This window comes from Lissotriton vulgaris, unplaced genomic scaffold, assembly GCF_964263255.1.
Source record: "Lissotriton vulgaris unplaced genomic scaffold, aLisVul1.2 SCAFFOLD_467, whole genome shotgun sequence".
NCBI lineage: Eukaryota > Metazoa > Chordata > Amphibia > Caudata > Salamandridae > Lissotriton > Lissotriton vulgaris.
Genome location: NW_028253837.1, coordinates 92,777 through 113,949, shown reverse-complemented (window position 1 = coordinate 113,949; position 21,173 = coordinate 92,777). Strand labels below are relative to the sequence as shown.

Here is a 21,173-nt window from a genome sequence, read left to right as displayed (position 1 = left end):
CGCTCCCACACAACCATTCACAAACCCTGACACATTCACTTAATCCCCTACACAGCCAAACAGACTCAATCCCCTGTACCCCCAAACCTAGCCCTGAACCCTAAAAATACCTCTGTACCCCAAAACCCAAACCTAGCCCTGAACCCTAAAAAAACCCTTGTACCCCAAAACCTAGCCCTGAACCCTAAAAATACCCATGTACCCCAAAACCCAACCCTAGCCCTGAACCCTAAAAATACCCCTGTACCCCAAAACCCAAACCTAGCCCTGAACCCTAAAAAGACCCCTGTACCCCAAAAACCTAAACCTAGCCCTGAATCAAAACCCACCCTTTACCCTAAAAATACCCTGTGCACCCCACTACCCAAACCCACCCTGAACCCTTAAAATACCCACGAACCCCAAAACATATACCCCTCAACCCAAAGGCAAAACCATATACTTACCTTAAACTTAAAAAACATGATTTTATCATTCATGCATTTACAACTAATTTCGTTGTAAAAGCATGCGTGGTAAAAGCATATAAAATGTAATGCCATACGTTATAATGGCATTGCGGAGTAATGGTACTTGTGTTATCTTTGTTTGCGAAGTGATGGTATGCAGGAAAAAAGTTTCGTTGTAAAGGTGGATTACCCGGGAGCAGTGCTACCTCCATGCCATAGCAAACTGCAATGTCCCAGGGGTGGGCACCCCAGGACATTGCTGGAACTGGCCCTGGGAAGCACCACCCTCCAGAGCCATGGAGGACTCCTGGGGGGGAAGGGGTTGGGGGGCAGTGTGCAACCCTCTCATCTATGTAGACCCGGGGAGGTGGTGGTCCCCGGGGGTCCATAACAGACCCCCCACATTTAATTAATTGGTGCCTCAGGGAGGTGGTGGTCCCCTTGGTTGTATGGGGGGCTGAACCCGCACACACTTTACTTTTTAAAGATAGCCCGCAGAGGTAGCAGTCCCCGGGACTGTGGGGAACCGCGTGGCTCCCACACATTTAATGAATATAACCCTGGGGAGGTGGCAGTCCCCGGGGCTGCGTGGGGATCAGGAGCCGCCCACACATTAAAAAAAAAATAAAGCTTGAAAGTAATTTGGCTTGGCTTCTCCGCCATAGCGGACGAGCTGCCACTGGTCACAGTGAAGAATGCAGAAATTGACGGATGGAATGCTTGAATTAATCTCGGACACTGGTAATTACTCAGGGCCGCATCCCATTACATGTTCCATGATCCCTCCGATTAGACTCAGCCTCACACAAATCAACCTTGGTCTCGCTCAAATAGGAATAGTCCACCCTGAATTGCCAAACACGACCTCCCTGAACCAGAACACAAGTAGTCAAAGACGGGATTAGACCTGTTTAGAATTATTCAGTCCGGGTGCAACTTGCTTCCAGTGGCACATTGAGCATGGGATCCATGCCTCGGCATAGGATTCAAGGTGCAGTCTACTGACGAGGCCCAAACAGACTGAAACCAGTCTAGGGTTGCTAGTGCTGTCTTCTGGAGGGGGCCTAATACATCACCTTGTTTGTTGTGGTTCAGATTTTGTGTTCACAGAGACATCTACACACAATGACGGTGACATTAATGCAAAAAAGGCATGCATATGCCCTTTTTACAAATTTCAAGACTTGTTCTCCACTGAAATCAGATTTATGCAAGGGCGTGGTCTTGCATGTGTGTAGACTTTTTTTTAATCCCAAAAATGGAGAGGAACACCCACACCTAAAGTTGATTAGTCGAACAGGCTTCAGTAGGCCATAGTGGGTTCTCTAATCTAGATCTCAAAATATCATACTACCAGCTATAACTCCTCCCTGATGCCTGCAACTTTAACACATTGTTTTACATCCACACTCCTCTCCAACTCCGCTTTGGCTTATGAATGCTGAAGGTGTTACAGAAGGCTGTCCATAGATATCGGGTTGAATGCCCACCATGTCCTTCATGCTAATGATGTTTTTCTGATCCATGTCATGATGAAACAAGAGTATAACCGTAAAATTAGTTCAGCTATTCTGAGACTTTAGCTGCATGACCTCACCCAACCCTCTACTCTCAGTTAAAATGTCTATTCTTAAACTTCACCTTTGCCAAGTTCTTAATGGAGAGGTCCACTGGGAATGGTGATCTATTGCATGTGTTTTATCGCAAACCTGACATCCCCGTCCCCACAGAGCCCCTGACCGAGATCATCAGAAATAGAGCGGAGTTGACAAGGGTCCTATTGCTGAAGAAGCAATTCTTTTTGAAAAAATCTAAAAGGGGGATAGTTTTTTTAAAGAGGCGGGGTGCTTCATTGGTGGTTGTCATTCCATTTGTTAGCACTGTTCCCAGTCCATATTGAACAACATCGACCAACAACTCAGTCTTCACTTACTGAGAGTAAAAATCCGAACACTCTGATTTAAAATGAACCATTCACCTTCCACTAGAGCTGCAGTCTCTTCCATATTTGCATCTCTGGACACCCTTTTCATTTGGGACTGACCTGAGATATTGGAGCTCTGTTTTTTGAGGGCCATCAGGTAACTTGCTCTGAGAAGAGGAAACGCCAGCTTGGAGTATAGATTAGTATTACCTGTGGAGACCACCTCCACATCTTTGAATAAGCTCAAAGAGAAGTGGGTGTGTGTCCTGGAATGTATAGTGGGTGATGATGATCCAGCTGGGCGATGGGTGTGGATTATGTGTTGAGAAGGGATGGGACCCTTAACTAGAACGGGTAGTCCCACCTTCCTTGTTTTCAGTAGTGCCTAAAGAAACCTTTGTGTTCCCCTGTATTTGCATCCATGTAGCATAATTTGTGCAATGTTCAGCGTTTATTGGATTCATAAGGTATGTCGCTTGTCTTAATTCTTACCATAAGGGTCCATCTACCTGTGCTTTCCTGTAACGCACATTTGTTGAGCCTGCCCCCAGCCCAAATATAATTTAAGTGCGCTAATTAACCTGCCCATCTGTGGCCCTCTGGTGCTTAAACTAACCAGGTGCACACTCATCAAAAACACAAATAGTAAATTAATATATATTTATATCGTAATTTACAGCAAGGGGAGGTTTTTCTATAGCATTGCATAGTTTTTCCAATATGACGCATTTTAAATGCATAAAATTAATCTAGACCACAAGTTCCTAAACGTTACTTCCTTTCTTCCACAGTTCATCCGTTTTAGCCGATGGTACAACAGTGCAAACCCTGATCCTCGACATCGCATCTGTACAAAGTGAACATTATGGAATCAAGTTTTTCTGTCTTCTTCAAAGCATGACTGTTATGTCTGAGGCATACATTATGTTACAACCACCACGTAAGTTTTGCCTTCCTTTTAAAATGTTATATTTATAAGGGGCGGAGCTACCAGTGGTGCAGCTATTACAGTGCACCTGGGACCAGTCCTGGGAGGGGGCCCAACCGCCGCTTGTGCACCGAGGGGGCACCTAAGTAACCATAATGGAGTTGTGAAGGAGCATTAAAGAGGACTTTAACTTTCTTGTTTTTATGTAACATTTGCTGTGCGTTCAAAGACAGCCGTCAAATGTCAGTTTAATCTTCTTACAAGTTGCTTCTTCTTTTGAAATGAAGAGTGGTGTTTACAAAATCTTCACACTTTGTAGTAAGCAAAAGAAAAGTAAAGTGAACTATGTGAAAACCTTGCTGGTGTGAAAGGAGAGGCTGTAGGATGGCGTTTGTTTCTACGCTAAAAAAAAATTGAACCTATAAGTTCCTATACACATTTAAAAATAATCAGGAAAGCACAAATTAAGAGTTTTTCTCCTAATTCTAAAGTGTGATGAAAGCAAAGACTTAAATGGCGTAAAAACAAATCAACACACTTTACTTGGTGATGTGTGAAACACAAATATTGGCCGAAACCCAATTTCCACACATCATTTGTGCGCTACGTGACTTCATCAGTAAAATTGTATATCTGTGCAAATTTATGGTAATTCCAATGGAAAATGTGCTGTCAGTAAATGACAGTGGCTACCACACCATGTTTTTTTTTTATCGTTTTATTGATTATTTACCACACCATGCTTTAGTAATATATAATTGTGACAGTGTGTACCTAACTTCAACACCGGCTATATACTACACCCTTACCAATCTCCTGCTGAATGGGCGTGGCTCATTTGCGACACTTGTTCTGAGGGTGATGCTTGGATTTTTCAGAATCCAGGGGTACAGTGATGTAAAATTGATGGCGATACAAAAGGGGATGATGGACGGAGCGTTTGAGCCAATTAAACACTCTCCCCCAGTCAACTGATCTGGGTTTAATCCATCACCATTCTTTAGCTCACTCAGCCACCCCAGTTCAGACATGGCATATGCAAATCAGTCTGACCCTGTGCCTCATGGGAACAGTCCAGCCCGAACTGCCAAGCCATGTCTTCCCTGGACCGGCAACAAGCATCCTGGGACCGGTTTCGGATTAATAATCCTCATCAGCCAGGCTATCTTGAATCCAGTGGCCAAGTGAGCAAGTGACTCACGTCTGAGCATACTCTGCCAACTTAGGTCGAACAAAGCGATACAAAAGGGGATGATGGACGGAGCGTTTGAGCCAATAAAAATACAAAAGGGGATGATGGACGGAGCATTTGAACCAATCAGGTGTGGCAGGGTATGCTCAGACGTGAGTCCCTTGCTCACTTTGCCTCTGGATTCAAGCAAGCCGGGCTGAAGACGGCTGGAATGCCAGAAACCGGTCCTCGGAAGCTTGTTTCCGGTCCAGGGAAGACATGGCTTGGCAGTTCTGGCTGGACTGTTCCCATGAGGCACAGGGTCAGACTGATTTGCATATAGCCATGTCCGAACTGGGGTGGCAGAGTGGGCTAAAGAACGGTGATGGATTAAACCCAGATCTTTTGACTGGGTGTGGGTGTTTGATTGATTCAGGTGCTCCGTCCATCACCACCCCCTTTTGTACCGCTTTTGGCCGCCATAAGTGTGGCAGGGTATGCTCAGACGTGAGTCTCTTGCTCACTTTGCCACTGGATTCAAGCAGGCTGGGCTGAAGACTGCTGGAATGCCAGAAACCGGTCCTCGGAAGCTTGTTTCCGGTCCAGGGAAGACATGGCTTGGCAGTTCGGGCTGGACTGTTCCCATGGGGCACAGGGTCAGACTGATTTGCATATAGCCATGTCTGAACTGGGGTGGCAGAGTGGGCTAAAGAACGGTGATGGATTAAACCCAGATCTTTTGACTGGGTGTGAGTGTTTGATTGATTCAGATACTGCGTCCATCACCACCCCCTTTTGTACAGTAAAACTGATGGCAGCACCACCAGTCTGAAAATTGTTCCAGCACTGCTACCTAGTAGCGCCACAGGAGCTCTTGCAGCCCTGGGAGCTTGCTCTTAGCTGTGTCTGATTCCCTCACCGAATGGCTGCACAGTGGGCATTATGGGTGGAGGGCATACAATATCTGTTAGTAAAAGAACATTGTTTACTTAAGACCGAGTGGTGGAATTGGGAAAATGAATTATTGGAGCAGTGTTTGTTTCAATTAATGCAAAAAAAAAAGAAAAATGCTCCTGCAACGTTAAACAACTTCTTATTGTTTATAATGAACACTTCTTCCTTGTTAAAACCATTAATAGGAAAAGTGGAAACTGGTTAGAATCTCAGAAAACAAATCAAAATTTTGCTCCCCAGACCGATATTGAGAGAGGGGGAATTCAATAACTGTTATACACCGTACTGAGTAGAGGTGGACAAGCCAACAAATTAACAGGGAGAGCAGAGTTAATGGTCTGTCTTGGCAGTAAGAGCCCGTCATGGCTCCAAGAGCCCAGGCACAAGCTGAGCCATGGGAACATTTGGCATGGAAATTGTTCAACACATGTTATGTGAAAATATGATAGTGACCTCAAAAGTCACAGAAGTATATTTCTTAGACCTGAACCTAGAAACATTCATGCCCTCGCCCCCACCCTCTGACGACAATACTGTTAGTAACGTAAGAGGCAAGTTAGTTGTTATCTGCACCCTATATGGGGGGGGGGGGGTTGGAGGGGGTGTGTGTGTGTGTGCTTCGACTGCTGTTGCAGATGGTGTCCATGTGAGGGAAGCTTTTATGGTTTCTGACCAGATCAGTGTGTGTAAAGGACGCATGAACTCCTGCCTGGTGCTGTACCTGTTTTGTGTATGTCAATTCTGCACTCATACACTCCAGTGTTGTTCCTTGCAGTCATACCAAATCTGAAATTCTGCTTGTTCCTGTATCTAACAGATGTTAAATGGTGTTTATGAGAAGTTAGCCTGGCATATGATGTCCACTAGTTCTAGTGGGCACCTTGTACCAGTCTAATTGACCCTCATTGATGGTGGTTGTAAAGTCAACCGTATAGAAAGCTATCCTAGTGGTAACATGAACCAGCAGTCTTCAGTCTGACTTCAGTAGGCCAGTTAAGCAAGTTGCTTTACCATATATAATCCCTTGAATACCAAATGAAAGTACACCACACAAGGTATATATCAAATATATATGTATTTAATCTAAATACAACCCCTCTGCACTCTGAGGTCAGAGGTAAAAATACAATACAAGTCACACAGTTAATACATGATAAGTTACACAGTATACGTTATGCCCTAGGGGCCTCACTAACCATATACTAAGAAAGTGGTATAAGTACCACGTGAGAGTTAGAAAGCAAGCCTAGGGCCTGTAGAATCGCTGGGGCTACACTAAGCAACCAAAGGTTAAGAAGTAGGATACCCACGGGAGTCGCGTACAGTGTCTAAACACAGGCGCCGGCTCCCATTGACTTTCTATTGAGTTCGTAAAAGTTACAAGTTAAGGACACTTCCGGATGGACTAGGATGGAACCCCGTTAGACTTAGACACTAGGAGGGCCAATGCCCTCGAGACTACCAGAGTACTCGTGTTACCTCACCCACGGAAGCCAGGTGTCTTTTGATGTCTGGTTTCGTCGTCGTTTTCTATGGAGAGCTGCAAAGAAGTGCTGCAGGCGACCAGAGGAAAAGTGTCCGGGTGGATCCAAGGGTGGATTGGAGTTGTGAAGAACCTGAAAGCAGAGGGGACAGAGTCTGGGTCACTAGCCAATGACCAGGAAGGAACCAGGTGATGTTGCGTGCTTGGTGAAGAAGGTGAGTTTGTCTCTTCAGCCACGAGGTCCAGGAGGCATCGACGATGACCAGGAGCTGGATTCGAGCTGTCCCACGATGGATCTAGATGACTGCAGCGTCGGTATCCGGATTGGACCCAACAAGCCTTGGCAACCGCAACATACACAGGATGTCGAGATTGGCTCTGTTGCAGACCAGCAAGGTCTGTGGCGCTTCTCCTTTGCAGGGAAGCTGGGGCAAGCCTGGAGCAATCAGGATCGCAAGTTAGATTCAAGATGGCGTCTTCAGGGGGCTCACTAGCCAATAGGCAAGGAACCGGGAAGACGCGTCAAGCACAAATGTGAAGGCGGGGCCCACGGGACACTTGCGGAGTGTGGGGTCCTGGGATTCGGGTCAAATGATGCTCGGGCTGGGTCTTCTCGTACCCCAATGCACAACTTACTGAGGCTTCAGAAAAGGAGTGCAGGTAGCAAAATGCAGGATGTCCAAGATGTCCGGTCCCACGTCTCTCGTGTCTGCCACGGGTCTCAGCTTTGCTGTGGATGTGGGTCGGGGTCAGAGAAGTCTGGAAGTCCAGTTCTTGAGTCGCAGAGTCTTCGGGTTCCGGCGAGAGCCTTGAAACTGCGGACCTGCAAAGTTGCTGTTGGTGCCTGTTTGAACAGGGTGGACACTCCTTGACCACAAGGGAGATGTCTTCCGTCTTCTAGTCAGAATAGAATGTCGAAGGTCCAAGAGTTCTGTATCAAAGTTTCGTTCCAGGATAATCTAAAGTCCTGGGGACACAGCTCCTATACTTTTACTAACGATGGGGGCTGGATTACCTGCCTAGGTCCCTCCTATGGGTGGACCTGAGATGGGGTGGGTACACCCCTTTCCCTTTGTCCAGTTTCGCGCTGGAGCTGGGGCCGGAGTGCCCCAGCAACTGGTTTGAACCGGGCTTTGCATGGAGCACCTTGTGTGCCCCAGGCAGTGTCTAGATGCATTCACTGAATGCAGCCCTCCCTGCCCCAATAAACAAAACCCCTGTCTGGGGAGGTGCTGGCACCTCCCTGGACAGGAAACCTATTGTCCAGTGCTCCCTTGCTGGAGTTTCCCCACAGCAACAGGAGGTCAGACTCGTGTCTGTGGCTGCAGCATCCCTTTTGTGATGCTGAGGCTCAGTTTAACTTTAACCGGGTAAAGCAGTAACATACATGTCTTTTCCCTCTAGAAGGGTGGAATGCTACCCATGCTGCCAGAATTTTCGGGGGGGGGGGGGGGGGGGTAGTATTCCAAAGTGTTTGACACCTTACACGACATGTTTTGATAAAGCCAAACCAAAGTTAGCATTAACCGCGAGGATTATGATATGGCTATATCATGGAACAGCTATAAGGAGATGGTTCCGAAAGCTGCAGAGGGGCTCAGCTAATGCTAGGGCACCCTCTCACATAAAGCCAAGCACTCTGCCTCCAGGATTGTCGAGGCCATCAATCTATAAGGTAGATATAGGTATACTATATCTAAGTAAAGGGTTATTACACCACCTTACCCAGACTGTGTGAACAGACCTGTGGTGTCAGTTTGGAAGGCAAAACAGGGTTGGCACAATACATGCTGCTCCCCCTGGTAGTCCTAGGGTACACCTATGCCCTAGGTACCTATGGTACACTATACAGGGGCTCACAAGAGTGACCCAGTAACCAATCTGGTATGTACCTAAAGTACATGGTATCAATTTAGAGAGAACAGCTGGGCTGTGGGTCTGATTAGCAGGCCCCCAGCCACATTAAAGTCGAAAAACCAGAGAATCACAGAAAAAAGTAGGGGTGACCATAGGAAGCAGACCCTACTCTCCCACAGTGCTGCTCTGTGCCACTCTTGCTCCATGTCTTTGAAGGAAGTTTGCACTTGCCCTGCAGTACCACATTTTGTCCATGTCTTTCAGAGAATATTGTGATGCTCAGGGCCAGTGCTGTATGTCTTATGTGTGTGACACAAGGACTCCTTGTGCTTCTGCTCTCTGTGCTGTATTTCTGTGACTTTTAGGTTGGGCCAAAAAAACTGTTTAAGCTGTCTCAAGCCTTAGGTTTTCTAAAATAAAAACACAATCTTGCTTGAAGACAATAGGATTTAGGTAAACCCACTTCATTTTTCATCAGTGTTATTCGCATATTAGTTCAGCCCTTCAGAACAGCATATATACAACTGGGCAGCGAATCAGTCCTCTTCAGCCAGTGGCTTTTCTGCCAGTGTTTAGCTCTACCTTGTAGACCACATCTGGTCTTCAGGGTTTCAGGTAGTCTTGGTAAGGGTATTTCGCCTGCTTACTCTGTGGTACACTGCATCCAGAGAAGTCCAACCTCCGGAGATTTTTCCCCCTAGCAGCTCACATGCAATTGCTGACTCCTAATTGAGTAGTGATAGTACCAGCAGCCGTGCTGCCAATGGTTCTGGACTGCAACTTGCTTATGCAGAGTGCCGGCATTACTGCTACAATCTGCAAAACCATGTGATCATTGTGAAATGATATCCTGCGTAGTAATTTTCTTTTATTCTTTTACTGTTCCGTGATGGCAGACGGGTGCTATGCTGTTATTTGTTCTTGATTTTTTACTTTATTTTAGCATATGTTTGCATACAAAGGACCACCTTGTTTTTTAGAATGCTAGTGAGATTTTTCTTTTTATGCCCAGACTATTCACTTCAAAAGTCCACAAAGATCAGACACACATAGGGCTTGATTAAAGATTTAGTGGCGCTGCGCCAGGTTTGCTGCGCAGCCATAGCCATGGTCAGACCGCCCGCCAGATTAGGAGTTTCCTTCTGTCTGGCGGGCTGGTTTATGTTTTTCTCACGGCGGTGCCTCAGAAAATGGAAACCACAATTGGAACACCAAAAACAGTTCCTTCATGGCATGGACTGAAACGTCAATGCATTGCAGGAACTGGGGCGCATACACACTGGGGCACATATGCTCCCCTGCATGCACCCCCATGTGGAGGAGCCACAGGAGGGCCTGCAGAGCCCCCTTTGTTTCGCTCTCTGCCATGGTGTTCATAGAGTAGGAACCTCCATGACACTGCTGGTGGAGAGGAAACTCCTAATATGCTTGGTGGGACTGTCACAGTCAGCTAAGCATATTGGGGCCTCCTGACTACTGCAACACTGGCAAGGATTGGCGGTTCAATGGCGGCTGCGGCAGGGCCGTGACGGTTTGACTGCCCAAATCAAAATAGGGCGTTTGGGAGACCACCACCGCTGCGGCCCCACGAATCTGGCGGTCCGGGGAGCGCCAGACTCTTCACTCTATCGATGCTCATGACTAGCTCAGCTCGTCATGAGGCACGGTGCTCCGGTGCTCATGACAAGCTCAGCTCGTCATGAGCCGTGGAACGCCCACACGCGGGGATAATTCCCCTGCTATGCTGAGCGTTCCACGGGAACGGGTGTGGTCATGACGAGCTCAGCTCGTCATGAGCACACGAGCACTGTGCCTCATGACGAGCTGAGCTAGTTATGAGCACGGGGGCGCTGGGCCCCCAGCTCATGCCCACCCGGAATTATCCCAGCTGTAAAGGGGTTAATCAGGCCTACAGTCTACAGTGCTAATTCAAGTATAGGTTGAGAGATTTGATAACCTCAGTGGGCATTCGGGCTTTAGTGTAGCCTACTTTAAGAGCATTGAATTTCACTAATGGACAACTGCACCAGATACTCAACCTGTGTATCCTATGCCACCATTTGTCAAAACTCTGCTCCTTCCTCTTGAGCAGTGTGCCTGTGTGTGAGAATTGTGCAGGATAGTAACCATGTTCTGTGAGTGCATTGGGAGGGATGTTCCTGTGTCCATGTAGGATTAACATTGTATTTTGTGAGTGCAAGGTAATTGGTCTACAGGTTGAAAGTTGTGCTTCAGAGTGCAAAGGGAGTCATATACCTGTTTGAGTGCTGTGTGAAGGAGTGTGCTTATAGGAGGACAGCAGTGTGAGGTCCCTGCATGTTATGTTTAGTGTGCATGCACTTTACAAGGGCCAAACCTAACTGCTTTGGTAATGCTTTTAGGGTTATGTTTTGACTTGCAGAAATGCAGTGCAGGGAGAGAGAGTTTTGATACGACAGATGCAGACTCTGTCAAAGGAGGTTGAGGAGTGTTGAAGGCATCTGACAGACTGAATTGTCACCCTTGTGAGGGAGCCCAGTTACTTTGCTTGCACTAAGGCCCAATGCAACCTAGCTATGCTACTGCTTGGGCATCTGGTGTGCTAGCTGAACTTGGATAAAAAAAAATCCAGAAGTCCATCCTCACAAGGGTGGTCCCTTGTTTTCCTAATGTAGTCATATTTAAGGGCACTCATCTCTTGTGTGGAGGGTGAAAACAAAAGGTGGCACTCTGAAAACTGAGCGTTTTCCATGTTTATAAGTCATGCCACTGGTCCGTTTATTGTGCAATATATTTCTTACGGATGGAAAAATCCCTGTGTTCTATTTTATGAATGTTGTTCCACCTTGATATACGTAGCCTGTGCGAAATTGCAAAGTTCCAAGTGCAAATAGTTATATCCTTAATTAACGCTAACAAAATTGTTTTGCATAAGGTAAGCTTTGCAGAAAACGTTTAGTGTTCTTTACCTCCGCAGTGGCATTATGCATACAAAAATTTATGGCGCGAAAAATTCTGTAAACGTTTACCTTTGTACAGGTTGTGAAAGTGCTAGGGCACCCTCTCACATAAAGCCAAGCACTCTGCCTCCAGGATTGTCGAGGCCATCAATCTATAAGGTAGATATAGGTATACTATATCTAAGTAAAGGGTTATTACACCACCTTACCCAGACTGTGTGAACAGACCTGTGGTGTCAGTTTGGAAGGCAAAACAGGGTTGGCACAATACATGCTGCTCCCCCTGGTAGTCCTAGGGTACACCTATGCCCTAGGTACCTATGGTACACTATACAGGGGCTCACAAGAGTGACCCAGTAACCAATCTGGTATGTACCTAAAGTACATGGTATCAATTTAGAGAGAACAGCTGGGCTGTGGGTCTGATTAGCAGGCCCCCAGCCACATTAAAGTCGAAAAACCAGAGAATCACAGAAAAAAGTAGGGGTGACCATAGGAAGCAGACCCTACTCTCCCACAGTGCTGCTCTGTGCCACTCTTGCTCCATGTCTTTGAAGGAAGTTTGCATTTGCCCTGCAGTACCACATTTTGTCCATGTCTTTCAGAGAATATTGTGATGCTCAGGGCCAGTGCTGTATGTCTTATGTGTGTGACACAAGGACTCCTTGTGCTTCTGCTCTCTGTGCTGTATTTCTGTGACTTTTAGGTTGGGCCAAAAAAACTGTTTAAGCTGTCTCAAGCCTTAGGTTTTCTAAAATAAAAACACAATCTTGCTTGAAGACAATAGGATTTAGGTAAACCCACTTCATTTTTCATCAGTGTTATTCGCATATTAGTTCAGCCCTTCAGAACAGCATATATACAACTGGGCAGCGAATCAGTCCTCTTCAGCCAGTGGCTTTTCTGCCAGTGTTTAGCTCTACCTTGTAGACCACATCTGGTCTTCAGGGTTTCAGGTAGTCTTGGTAAGGGTATTTCGCCTGCTTACTCTGTGGTACACTGCATCCAGAGAAGTCCAACCTCCGGAGATTTTTCCCCCTAGCAGCTCACATGCAATTGCTGACTCCTAATTGAGTAGTGATAGTACCAGCAGCCGTGCTGCCAATGGTTCTGGACTGCAACTTGCTTATGCAGAGTGCCGGCATTACTGCTACAATCTGCAAAACCATGTGATCATTGTGAAATGATATCCTGCGTAGTAATTTTCTTTTATTCTTTTACTGTTCCGAGATGGCAGACGGGTGCTATGCTGTTATTTGTTCTTGATTTTTTACTTTATTTTAGCATATGTTTGCATACAAAGGACCACCTTGTTTTTTAGAATGCTAGTGAGATTTTTCTTTTTATGCCCAGACTATTCACTTCAAAAGTCCACAAAGATCAGACACACATAGGGCTTGATTAAAGATTTAGTGGCGCTGCGCCAGGTTTGCTGCGCAGCCATAGCCATGGTCAGACCGCCCGCCAGATTAGGAGTTTCCTTCTGTCTGGCGGGCTGGTTTATGTTTTTCTCACGGCGGTGCCTCAGAAAATGGAAACCACAATTGGAACACCAAAAACAGTTCCTTCATGGCATGGACTGAAACGTCAATGCATTGCAGGAACTGGGGCGCATACACACTGGGGCACATATGCTCCCCTGCATGCACCCCCATGTGGAGGAGCCACAGGAGGGCCTGCAGAGCCCCCTTTGTTTCGCTCTCTGCCATGGTGTTCATAGAGTAGGAACCTCCATGACACTGCTGGTGGAGAGGAAACTCCTAATATGCTTGGTGGGACTGTCACAGTCAGCTAAGCATATTGGGGCCTCCTGACTACTGCAACACTGGCAAGGATTGGCGGTTCAATGGCGGCTGCGGCAGGGCCGTGACGGTTTGACTGCCCAAATCAAAATAGGGCGTTTGGGAGACCACCACCGCCGCGGCCCCACGAATCTGGCGGTCCGGGGAGCGCCAGACTCTTCACTCTATCGATGCTCATGACTAGCTCAGCTCGTCATGAGGCACGGTGCTCCGGTGCTCATGACGAGCTCAGCTCGTCATGAGCCGTGGAACGCCCACACACGGGGATAATTCCCCTGCTATGCTGAGCGTTCCACGGGAACGGGTGTGGTCATGACTAGCTCAGCTCGTCATGAGCACACGAGCACTGTGCCTCATGACGAGCTGAGCTAGTCATGAGCACGGGGGCACTGGGCCCCCAGCTCATGCCCACCCGGAATTATCCCAGCTGTAAAGGGGTTAATCAGGCCTACAGTCTACAGTGCTAATTCAAGTATAGGTTGAGAGATTTGATAACCTCAGTGGGCATTCGGGCTTTAGTGTAGCCTACTTTAAGAGCATTGAATTTCACTAATGGACAACTGCACCAGATACTCAACCTGTGTATCCTATGCCACCATTTGTCAAAACTCTGCTCCTTCCTCTTGAGCAGTGTGCCTGTGTGTGAGAATTGTGCAGGATAGTAACCATGTTCTGTGAGTGCATTGGGAGGGATGTTCCTGTGTCCATGTAGGATTAACATTGTATTTTGTGAGTGCAAGGTAATTGGTCTACAGGTTGAAAGTTGTGCTTCAGAGTGCAAAGGGAGTCATATACCTGTTTGAGTGCTGTGTGAAGGAGTGTGCTTATAGGAGGACAGCAGTGTGAGGTCCCTGCATGTTATGTTTAGTGTGCATGCACTTTACAAGGGCCAAACCTAACTGCTTTGGTAATGCTTTTAGGGTTATGTTTTGACTTGCAGAAATGCAGTGCAGGGAGAGAGAGTTTTGATACGACAGATGCAGACTCTGTCAAAGGAGGTTGAGGAGTGTTGAAGGCATCTGACAGACTGAATTGTCACCCTTGTGAGGAAGCCCAGTTACTTTGCTTGCACTAAGGCCCAATGCAACCTAGCTATGCTACTGCTTGGGCATCTGGTGTGCTAGCTGAACTTGGATAAAAAAAATCCAGAAGTCCATCCTCACAAGGGTGGTCCCTTGTTTTCCTAATGTAGTCATATTTAAGGGCACTCATCTCTTGTGTGGAGGGTGAAAACAAAAGGTGGCACTCTGAAAACTGAGCGTTTTCCATGTTTATAAGTCATGCCACTGGTCCGTTTATTGTGCAATATATTTCTTACGGATGGAAAAATCCCTGTCTGTTCTATTTTATGAATGTTGTTCCACCTTGATATACGTAGCCTGTGCGAAATTGCAAAGTTCCAAGTGCAAATAGTTATATCCTTAATTAACGCTAACAAAATTGTTTTGCATAAGGTAAGCTTTGCAGAAAACGTTTAGTGTTCTTTACCTCCGCAGTGGCATTATGTATACAAAAATTTATGGCGCGAAAAATTCTGTAAACGTTTACCTTTGTACAGGTTGTGAAAGTGCTTTGCAGAAGATGCAGCGTTTTACACAGAACTAAATTACATGCTAAAGGTTGCAAAAGTGTTCTTTTCATATAACGTAAGAAGTAAAAAATGTGTAACATCCCATGAATGTTTATATCTTTTAGGTTTCATGAGTAATCGCCACATATAATTAAGGCATGCTACGCATGTGGCTTGCTTGCCTGCAATCTCACCAATAGACGCATGGTGGCAGTAAAACGCCATGCATTCGATGCTGTGAAGCTGGAAATTTCTAACCTCTTACACTGCTATTCAGTTGCCACTATGTCGGCAGTATGTGTCCACGTAATACCAGATCCTGTACTGTATGGAGCTCTTTAACATTTGGGAACAGACAGCTGCAGATATCTGTACCCAGATCCAAACAATAGGCGAACGGGTATATCATGTGTGCATGCATACATATATGTATGTATGTATGTGTGTGTATATAGCCATGTATTTTTTTAACCCGTTAACCGCAGCGCTAATTCCGCCGCAGTGCGGGCGTTTCCGTGCACGGGCGGGGCCGCGTCGGCCACTGGCCGACAGCAGCACTGGGGAGGTAGTACTGCCGTCAGTCAATGGCCGACTGCAGCAATTAAAGGGTTAAAGTATATATGTTTACAAACATATATGTACTTTTTTGAGAAAAGATCTCTTGCGGTCCCTGAGAGTACCTGAGGCCTCAGAGTATCTTTCTGGTCCCCAAAGTATCTTTCTGGCCCCCAAAGTATCTTTCTGGCCCCTGAGTGTATGATGGGTAGTGCATTTCAGTTTATGTATCTGTCTTGCTTTAGTGGGAGTTATATAAATGTGATCGAATTTGGGGAAGTTTAATTAAACTTTCTTTAGTGAGTGGTCAGTTTAACCACTGTGCATAGGGTTGCTTTTAGAAGGGCTAAGTGTTGTCCTAGAGGCCTCTAGAAAAAGTGAGAATGGTTTGGCCTTGTCAATGAGATTTAGCATTTCTGTGTGTGGTATATCTGAGGATGACCAAGTAAGTTTAAAGTTCTGACCTCTGTCACATCATTCATGGACTATTGAAGGGCTTCAGCCGTATTCATCTTTTTCTCAAAATTATCGTGTACTATTACAGTATGCAGTGGCCTTGTACAACACTGCCTAGTGCTGTATTATCTCACCAATCAGTCAGAACAAACATTTGCAGCATTTCTGCATAGCAGTGTGCTAACATAAAGAACATTATACCTCCATCAGCATTGTTATGCCCCATCTGTAGTACCTCAAAATAGTGTATTACCATATTAAGCAATATTCCTCTAGACTTGTTAATGAATAATAGTATAATAATCAAAGAAGCAATACTTCTGCATCCTGAAAGTATCAATAAATATTACTGTACAGAATGCAAAGCAATACCATTCCATCTTTGCAGTATTGCTGAATTATAGTGTACCATCCTATCAATCTGTACTATTCTAGCCTTAACGTATTTTTGTATATAAGTGCACCATGATAGATCCCTACTGAAAACAAGGCAGTTAAACTTTTTACATTCCCTAGGTACCTACTCCAGGATGAGAAGTACGTTGATATAATTAGGGAACAAGGTAATACATTTTTTAACCCCTTCGATGCTTGTGACGGAACCATTCCGTCATCAGTCGCGGCTGAGCTGTGCTGATGACGGAATGGTTCCGTCACGACCACACCCTGTTCTGGAATGTCCAGCACAGGGGGGGGAACTCGTGCATCAGCCAAGGTGTTAAAGAGAATATCGGGACATCATCACCCATAGTGGTTTGGGATACATTCAAAGCAATTACTAGGGGCTGTACGCAACAATATATTTGGAGACCGAATAAAGATCGAAAAGTGGAAATAAAAGAGAATATCTTAGCAATTCGTGTTGTAGAAGATCAACATGCAGAGTCTGTCCAGAAGGACACTGGTAATACCGAGCAACTCGGACTTACATTGATCGATTTAAGGTCTGTATTGAAGAAAACATTTAGGGAGAAAATTGTTGCAAGATCTGAGAAATACCGTTTGGCCCAGTATGAATACCGGAAAAAATAGGCAAAATACTTGCATTTAAGGTAGCAGATGATAAACCTAAGACCAATATTAAGACTATTAAAGGGTCTAATGGCTTATCGTATGAACGCCCACAACAAATTTTAAAGCAATTTGCAATCTATTATCAAAAGTTATATACCCCTTCAATTCAACCAAAACAGGACAATATAAATAATGATATTCTGAATAGCTCGATAGCTAGTATGGATGGTGAAATGTCTGAATATATGACGAGATGTTTCAAAGAAAGAAATAGAACTAGCAATTAGTGCCCAGATGTTACTTACCTTGGAGTCAAATTGTCAGCTCAGATAGATAGGATCTTTTCCCTTAATTATGAGGTACTACTGACAGAGACCACTAAATCATTAAAAAGCTGGCATAAGTTGCCTTTAGGTATTATTGGCCAGATCAACATTATAAAAATGAAAACCTTGCCAAAGTTTCTTCATCTATTTCGATCTATTCCAATACGAGTTCCTAATTTGTTTTTTAAACGCGTAGAGGGTATAATGAGCAGCTTTAAATGGGGGTATAGAAAATCACGAAGGGCAATATATCTGTCAAAACTCCCCTTTAGCCAGGGCGGTCTGGAGTTCCCAAGTTTTAAGATGTATTTCTGATCTGCTTTCACCGGACGTTTCCGCAGTCTTCTTTTACTTTACTACTTTCTCTCACAGGTTCATGTTAGGTAAGGAAAGTAAAACGTTCCTCTACAGGACTAATGACCCAAACTACTTTAAAAGGGTGACATTTAAGACTGTACGAGATACTATATTTATCTGGCAGGCTATTGTGCTCAAATGTAACATATCATTCTACCACTTCATAAGTATCCATTATGAAATAATCAAAGTTTGCCGGAAGTGTTCCATGATGCTATCGGAAAAAGCTGGGCTAGGAGTGACATCACATGTCTATCGGATCTGTATGATAGTAGGGGTTTTATCTCTTTTGGTGCACTTCAGACACAATATAAACTTTCTGACAACATGCAGTTTAAATATCTTCAGATTCAAGACTATTTTACTCGCTATCTGAAATTGAAGCATTTCTCTCGCTCTGACATATGGGAATGTCTAAATGCTGCAAGTAATAAGTCTTTGATTAGTAGGGCATATAAATGTTTGAGTACTTTTAGGTGAGATGATTTAGAGAGATTAGCAGATCACTGGAGTAAGATCCTAGGGGAAACTGTTGCGGCTACTTCAATTTTGCAGTCTCTAAGTATAATAGATAAATCAGAATATTCCACTAATCTACGATTGCAACATCATGCAAGCTGCTTATTATACTATACGCCTGAAAGAATTGCTAAATGGTCACGTAATAATTTAATTACCGATCGTACAAAATGCCCAAGATGCAATTTTTATGCGGCAAACCTTTTGCATATGTTCATAACATTCCCAGCATTATCGACATTCTGGCAAAAGGTTGGTCAAGTGATATCGCAGAACCTGGGGATTGATTTACCTCTTACAACTAGAGAAATAATGCTGGGTATAAAAACTCGAGCTGTAAATTGAATGGTATATTATCTATCCTAATGGCCTCTGCGAGATTAGCAATCGCCAGGGTCTGGATAGATCCAAAACTGCCTTCTGTCACTGATTGGTCGCAGATAGTCAAACAAACATACGATATGGAACAAGCGCTAGCTAAAACAAGAGGTATTCGTTTTTTAATTAGATGCAATGTAATATGGAAATCTGTATAATAATCGACATATGTTTATTTCAGTTAGGCAAATATGGCTCAATAGAGATGTATTATGGTTTTTAGGTCTCGCAGAGAGACCTATTGCTGTCAAACCAGAAAGCTGAGTTCACGATGCGGATTTGCAGAAGTGCTCGTGAACGCGCTTCTATCCCCCTGCCTTGCTCTTCAAAGGCTCCCCTTACCATTTGCTCCTACCTCCCCACCCACTGCTTCACACTTCACGGCCGCCAGGCCATGTCTCGCATTTCTGCCCAACCCCCCTCCCAGCGCTACCTTGTTTTTAAAGGGGTTGTGCTTGTCACCCTCCCACCATACACCCATACTTAACCCCTTCTTTCCTTTGTTTCCCTGAGCGCATGGGACGAGGGTTCCCTGTATTACACAGAAGTGTGCTGTTAGGGGGTGTTCTCTGGTGAAGTGGAAAGCGCTTTTATAAATGCAAACTACATTGCAGGTACAATGTACTTTATATCCACTCCTAAAGCCATAGGTTTTCAGATTGCACACAGGTTTGCAGCGGATGTTAGCTCACTAATACAGCTGTAATTCTTCTCTCTCTCTCTCCGACTGGTGACATTCACAGCATGCAGTGAACTGATGTCTGTTGCCTGCGGTTGGAAACTGAACACGTTTTTGCAGATTTCTGTAGAGCACCAAGACAAAGCATTTCTAATTTACAAACACAGTTTCTCTCAATATTTAATAAGTCAATTTGTAAATTGTTGGACCGTTTTTTTTTTTAGATTTGTATGTTTACTCCAGAAGGAGACTCCTTTTTTTTATTTAAAAAATGTTTGAGACCGCTCATATTATGAGTGCGCCCAATACAAATGTATAACCTATTATAAGTTGGTGGTGGGCGAGCCCCCTTCTTTAATAATTACTTGCGATGTTTGGACAGTTGTGTCCAAACTTCACTTGTTCATACTTGCTCCCCCCTGAAGGATGTGCTGAGCGGCTGAAGGCATGTAGCTTGGTTCTCTACGTGCCTGCACACCTCTCCTCACACAGTGGAGTCCTTCAACATGTGTAGCATTCATTCTGAAAAGGACATGCATGCACGGGGTAAGTTACCATGAGTTGTCACAAAGCATACTGGTGTTTGGTTTAACATTATATTTAGTTTATTCTTTACTTCAGTTCCCAAGTGACTCGACGTCTTGCGTAGCACCTTCAAACACTCCTGCTTTTTGAGCAAACAGCATTTCTCGCGCTGGTATTTATAAGTCAATACTATTTCCGGTTAAAAGGAAACCACAAGTTCCAAAATGCAAAGCGGTGTTGGCTCAAAAAAATCATGCACGGACTGGAAGTATCACATGGTCAGTTGACCGCATCAAATCTGCTAAGTTAGTGTTTGTGCATTTTGCGCGTGCGAATTTGTTTCAAATATCCGATAACGGATATTGTTTCAATATGAGAAACATTATAAACTAGTCAGTCATCAGAAAAGTATGAAAAAGCCGTTGTTTTCTTGCACTTTATTTGCTCTCCACAGTTTGTAGGGATGATCCCCTTAAGCATTATACTCGAAGCTTTAAAAATCGAGCAAAGATATGTATTATCGTATTATATGCAGTTGTAACTGAAATCTGCTATCTCCCTCTTTCTGCAAGGACACAAATGCTGTTTGCACCAAATTCACATCCAGATGTACATTTACGTTCATCTCCTAAAATCTGCTAGTGTGAAAGCATTCGCAAGAGTTTGCGCTATTGGCTTTGTAAATGACAACGCCTTTTATTTTTTTTGGGGTGTGGGGCTGTTACTTTTCTTTGGGGCGGGGGGCTGCATCGTTTTACTCATTGACTGAGTGCGGGGAGAGTGCGCTGGGACTCGTGTGAGCTTCTCCATTGGAGTCTTTAATAAATAAAAGGATGTTCTATTAATATGAGGTGTCGCCAAGCTTCTGTAGCACACTGCCGGTTACAAATGCGGCTAATTGCCTTAGGATAGTCGGCCGTAGTCCAGTAATGTGTACATAAGTGTGCCCTGAAGCCTGTGTATCCTCTTTTTTTCAGTTAGACTAGAGCAAGCTGCTCGGCCACTGCTCCGGCTCCTCCCTCAATGCATACCCAAAGCGCCTCTTCACAGTTCCAGGATCCCGGGGAAGTCTAAACTTATGCACGCGTTTCCAACTCTGCATAGTAAATTCCCAGACTCCGCAGCCCACCTTGAGTGGGGGAGGGGGCTTGGCGACCCTGCCAGTGGAATGCTCCTGTCTAGTGGGAAGGGAACCAGAGACCCCCGCGCTAGGGATGAGCACCGAGCAGCTATGTGAGGAATGTCCGTTCACAATTAGGATAACTGCTGTTCTTCTGCTTATGTGTA

General features: G+C 45.0%; 1 protein-coding gene across 5 annotated transcripts in view; it reads left to right on the top strand.

The window, feature by feature from the left end:
* LOC147660729 (interleukin-1 receptor type 1-like) overlaps positions 1–21,173 on the top strand; it is a 158,059-nt gene that overhangs the window by 114,805 nt on the left and 22,081 nt on the right. For all 5 annotated transcript variants that reach the window (XM_086951501.1, XM_086951505.1, XM_086951504.1 and 2 more), the window contains one exon: positions 3,165–3,313. In XM_086951501.1, the coding sequence (XP_086807627.1) occupies positions 3,165–3,313 (149 nt within the window). The remainder of the gene's footprint in view (positions 1–3,164; positions 3,314–21,173) is intronic.